At 30.8% G+C, this 5,997-nt stretch overlaps 1 protein-coding gene across 1 annotated transcript in view; it reads left to right on the top strand.

Annotated features, from left to right (window-relative positions):
* Window positions 1-5,997, top strand: part of LOC106467866 (twitchin-like) — a gene marked incomplete at both ends in the record, with an annotated part of 159,370 nt that overhangs the window by 107,820 nt on the left and 45,553 nt on the right. The window contains 6 exon segments of the mRNA XM_013928247.2: window positions 971-1,075; window positions 1,422-1,619; window positions 2,089-2,200; window positions 2,568-2,743; window positions 4,261-4,539; window positions 4,908-5,080. Coding sequence (XP_013783701.2) covers window positions 971-1,075; window positions 1,422-1,619; window positions 2,089-2,200; window positions 2,568-2,743; window positions 4,261-4,539; window positions 4,908-5,080 — 1,043 coding nt within the window.

Below are 5,997 nucleotides of genomic sequence, written 5' to 3'. Positions count from 1 at the left end.
ACTTAATCTGTTAACTTATCTAACAACAACTTGTAATTACTCTCCACTGACATAATTTGTTTGCATATGTAACAACATCCTGTTGTCACCCTTCTCTAGCTTAATCTGTCTATTTATCTAATAACAGTAAGTAGTTGCCCTCCATTGACTTAATCTGTTAACTTATCTAACAACAACTTGTAATTACTCTCCACTGACATAATTTGTTTGCATATGTAACAACATCCTGTTGTCACCCTTCTCTAGCTTAATCTGTCTATTTATCTAAAAAAGATCTCTATGTAACTAATATCTATGGTGTTTTAGTAGTATAAATAAATCTCTCTCTGTAGCTAATATCTAAAGGGTTTCAGTAGTATTAATAAAGCTCTTTCTGTAACTAATATTCATAGGGTTTATCAGTACAAGGAGAGTAATGTAATTTAATATACAGTAATGTTATTTTACATTTCTAAAAATGTATTACAATTTAATATTACTAAGATATTGGGAAGTAGAAGAAATAGTAAACTTAGCTTCAAGTTATTCTTAGTAAGTGATAAGTAAGTAAAATTATTAAACTTGACTCAGATACTAATTTGGTATGGAAGCTTTAAGTTGATTTTGAAACAAGCATACAACTAGAAAAGAGTTAAAATATTATAGTGTGTAAGTGAAGAAGATAAATGTAGCTGTCATATTCAAAATATGATGGACAAAGTCTGTGTTTTTTGTAATTAGAACTATAGTATGGAAATAACAAATGTAACATTTGATTTTTGTAAAATACACTGGAACATAGAAATATGTAGAAAGTATTATACTACTGTATAAGATCAATAAGTCTAGGTTTTTATTTAATCCTTTCACCTCTTTAAAACCAATAAACCTTAGGAAAAACAAGGTATCAGTGTAAATATAAATTTTTTTGAAACTTGTAACATTGTCCTTGAGTATCACACCTGTATACTGGTGCTCTTTCCCTAACTAGATGCACCATCACCTCCTGAAAACCTGAAAGTTGTACAAGTTGGAAAAACCTATGTGGACCTAAAGTGGGAGAAGCCAAGAACTGATGGAGGAACCAAAATCACAGGCAAACAGATATTCTGTGGCTACCTTGTTTACTTGTAAACATTAAAGAATAGATGTTAGGACTCAGATCATTAAAGTTTGTTATTTATCACACAGGATTTTGTTAGGAAATTATAAAACATTAAATTTAAAAAGAAAAGTACTATATTAATAAAGGAAGTGGGAACGAGTTTGAATTTCTATTGAGGTGTGCAATACCTAATTGACCATAGTACCTGAGTTAAAACTTTTTTTTTCATAATGACAGAATTAAATTGTAAATGCTCTAGCACAAAACATATTGTGCAATACTCACAGCTAGTTGTCCATAGTACCTGAGTTAAAATTATTTTATTTCATTCTGACAGGCTACATTGTAGAGATACGTGAGAAAAACAGCCCCTTATGGTTCAAAGCCAATGATTACAATGTTCTAGACTGTGATTTCTCTGTAACAAACCTCACTGAAAGTAGTGAGTATGAATTCCGAGTGTTTGCTGTAAATGCTGCCGGAAAAAGTGATCCTGTTATGACACATGGGCCTGTAAAGGTTCAGGAAGTTCCAGGTGATATATTTCTTCCTTTGTTCTACTTTAACACTTATGAAGAGGTAAAAAAAATTCTAACTAGACCTGCAGTATTAGTGAAAAACAAATTAGACATTCAAAATCTGTTAATTTCATTTTTCATAAGCTAACATTGAACTTTAATTTTGTATGTAATGAAATAAAAAGGAAATGTGCATCATTGTTAGTATTATTTCATAATTATGAAATTGGCTGTTTATTAAACATAACATTATGTATTGTTGCTCAGACATACTCCTAAGAATTTTATTTTTGATTATTTTTATGATGCTGGTACATATTTCTTTATATAAATATTAGCATTCTAAAATTTTTCTCCTCAACCTGTTGAAACGTTAAAAAGTTTAAAATGTATTTTTAAAGTAAGGTTACACATGAGACATTTCAGTTAATCTATGTGTATTATGTATTATAAACTGCAATTTTTAAGTGTTATTTTCTGTTGTAGATGGTATGAAGCCAGAGTTTTTGAGGACACTATTTAACAAGAACACTAACCTCAAGAAGTCTGTGACCTTGGAATGTGAAGCCATTGGCAAACCTCACCCTGTAGCTCGATGGTGAGTAAATTTACTTCTTGTGTATTTGTTTGATACTGCTCATTTTGTGTTTGTTTATAGAATGTATAAGAAAGATGACTATATGTGTTTTTATCAATATACATAAGTATAAGTTAGCTTTCCTAAGTTTTCTATGGCAACAGAAAGTTTAAGGGTGTAATCTCATTATTAATATTATGATATATTTTCTAATGGTAACTAATTTTAAAAATATTTTATGTGGTTAATAAACTTATAATAATTTTTTGTTAATGCTTAAAGGTTCTGGAATCGTTATTTATGGTCCTCTGTTTTTGAAGCTTCTGATCATTGCCCTTTTTTGTAGTTTAATCTGACTTAAAGCTGTTGTTTTCTTAATGAACACTAGGTTTAGAAATGGACGGGAAGTTCATCCAGGTGTACGAATCAAAGCTATAGATAATAAAGATGGAATCTATAAACTACAAATCACAGAAACATGGGACTCAGATGATGGAGAGTACACCTGTGAAATCAGCAACTCCTTAGGCTCAGACAGATGTACTGCTAAACTAAATGTTGCAGGTAAAGATGGATACAGGAACATGTTTGACTCTTTTAGTTCATTAAGCTCAGACAGTTGAACTACCAAACCAACCATTGAAGATAAAGATAGATACAATAAGATGATAACTGTCTAACACTTTAGGGTCTGTTAGGAGTACTGACAAACCAAACATTTACAATAAAAATAGATACAATAAGATGTTAAACTGTCTAACACTTTAGGCTCAGACAGAAGTACTGATAAACCAAATATTTACAGTAAAGATAGATACAATAAAATGTTCACCTTTCTAACACCATAGACTCATACAGGTGAACTGCCAAACCAAACATTTACAGTAAAGATAAATACAACAAAATGTTCAAACTTCTAACACTTTAAAATCAGACAGGTTTACTGGCAAACCAAACATTTGTGTTAAAGATGGATACAATAAAATGTTCAACTTTCTAACACCTTAGATTCATACAGGTGAACTGCCAAACAAAATATTTACAGTAAAGATAGATACAACAAAATGTTCAAGTTTCTAACACTTTAGGATCAGACAGGTTTACTGGCAAACCAAACATTTGTGTTAAAGATGGATAGAATAAAATGTTCAACTTTCTAATACCTTAGACTGATACAGGTGAACTGCCAAACCAAACATTTACAGTAAAGATAGATACAACAAAATGTTCAAGTTTTTAACACTTTAGAATCAGACAGGTTTACTGGCAAACCAAAAATTTGTGTTAAAGATGGATACAATAAAATGTTCAACTTTCTAACACCTTAGACTCTTACAGGTGAACTGCCAAACCAAACATTTACAGTAAAGATAGATACAACAAAATGTTCAAGTTTCTAACACTTTAGGATCAGACAGGTTTCCTCCCCATGGTTGGAGGTTCAGAATTAAAGACTGCATCAACCAGTAGCAACTATTTCTACATAATTATTATTAGTTATTGTGTATCATTACTGCCAGACTAAGCATTGCAGATAAATAAAGTTCAGTATTTTATTTATTATGTTTATGTAACTTCTTAAGTTTAAATAAATGATAGCACATTACAAATAATTAGTACCTTGATTTACACCATAAGGCTCTTATTAGTAAGATTCAAGCAGAAAAAAAAATTGTTTCAGTATAGTGAAATATTGAATAGGTTCAGATTCCTTCAACTGAACTAGTGTACTGTGTAGTACAACGTTGGATGTACAGGACTTTAAATATTTTCTTAATTTACTCTCCTGCTTTGTACAAATAACATATTATATTATATATTATTTGGATTTTACTGGAACAAAATAAATTTTCTGATGGTAAGTATGTTATAAAATATGTTAATTGGTTATTCAACTCAACATAACATAAAGTATAAGGACAAGTCCATTCTGTCCACATAAAATCAATTTTTTAAAGAGTGGGGATTTTAATGACAATTTTTGTAAGTTTGATTCTTCTTGCCCTGCCCTGCACTCTGATAAATATCATTTTATTTCCATACCAGTGGTGTGCATAATAATTTCTTTCCTTCTTTTACAGCTCCTCCTAAGATTGAAAGATGTCCAAATGAAGTGTGCATACCTGAAAATGATAATGGGAAGGTTAAAATATTCTTTTCCGGTACTGGACCATTTGAGGTGAATTTGTTCAAGCATGGACTGGAAGTCAGCGAGAGCAAACACATGAAGATAACTGTGTTCGATGATTATGTTATTATCTTCCTGCGAGAAGCTTTGAAAGATGATGAAGGCAAGTACAAGTTGACTGTGAAAAATGACAGTGGAGTGGCTGATGCAAGTTTCACTCTCTTTGTAACAGGTGAGACTCTTGTCATTTTCATAATGATATATGAAAATCTATCAGGTGCAATGTGGCAGAAGAACAAGTTTGGTATTTAAAGATATTTCTAATCAGTTTGTGTAAACTTCTTTCAAGATTTGCTGAGTGTCACAAAATTGTAGCTAGTAAACTGAATATTGAATTTGTGTTGGTTAGTATTAATCTACTTTTGGACTACATTGAACATAAGGATATTTTATTGTTTTAGTAATTACTTGTATCTGCCAGAACAACTGATGTGAACAATTTATATTATTTTTATGATCTGTCACTGTTCAAGTTATAATTTTAAAATCAGAAATAAAACACAGTCTCAGAAATAGTGTTTTTGAAATTCTGTATCAAAGGTCGTCCAGGGCCACCAGAAGGACCACTAGAGGTCTCTGACATTGCTCAGCATTCAGCATCTCTTTCATGGCGACCACCAACTCATGATGGTGGCTCAAAAGTCACACACTATGTTGTAGAGAGAAAAGAAACCAGTCATAGCCAGTGGGTGATAGCTATGAGCTATTGTCGGGTAAGTAAAGTAATTATGTTAGTGATTGACAGCAAAAAATTCTTCTCAAGTAGGGAAAGAGCTTAACCAGATCAGATTTTGTCAGAAAATGAAAAGATGTGTCAGTTTTGGAAGAAAATGACTATTGTTGAATAACAAAAGAAAACAGTCATTGTTAATAGACAGTAATTAAATATTATTGTTAGTTAATAAAAAACAGACAAAGTCAATGCAGGGTAAATACAAGCTGTTGTTAGATAAGTAAACAAATTTAACTAATGAAGGGTAACAATAAACTGTTGTTATATAAGTAAGCAGATTATGTCAGTTTAGGATAACTATAAGGTATTTTTATATGATTAAACAGATTAAGTCAGTGAAAGGTAAGTAAATAGATTAAGTCATTGAAGGATAATTACAAGCTATTGATTAATACTACTGAAATCCTTTAGATATTAGCTACAGAGAGAGCTTTATCTATACTACTAAAACACCATACATATTAGTTACATAGAGATCTTTATTTATACTACTGAAACCTGCAGATATTAGTTACAGAGAGATGTTTATTTATACTACTAAAACACCATAGATATTAGTTACAGAAAGATCTTTATTAATACTACTGAAACCTGCAGGTATTAGTTACAGAGAGAGCTTTATTAATACTACTGAAATCCTTTAGATATTAGCTACAGAGAGATCTTTATTTATACTACTAAAACACCATAGATATTAGTTACAGAAAGATCTTTATTAATACTACTGAAACCTGCAGGTATTAGCTACAGAGAGATCTTTATTAATACTACTAAAACACCATACATATTAGTTACATAGAGATCTTTATTTATACTACTGAAACCTGCAGGTATTAGTTACAGAGAGAGCTTTATTAATACTACTGAAACCTGCAGGTATTAGTTACAGAGAGAGGT

Source organism: Limulus polyphemus, unplaced genomic scaffold, assembly GCF_000517525.1.
Source record: "Limulus polyphemus unplaced genomic scaffold, Limulus_polyphemus-2.1.2 Scaffold2772, whole genome shotgun sequence".
Lineage (NCBI taxonomy): Eukaryota > Metazoa > Arthropoda > Merostomata > Xiphosura > Limulidae > Limulus > Limulus polyphemus.
Note: the sequence above shows the minus strand (reverse complement) of the source record. Positions and strands in the feature narration are given on the sequence as shown.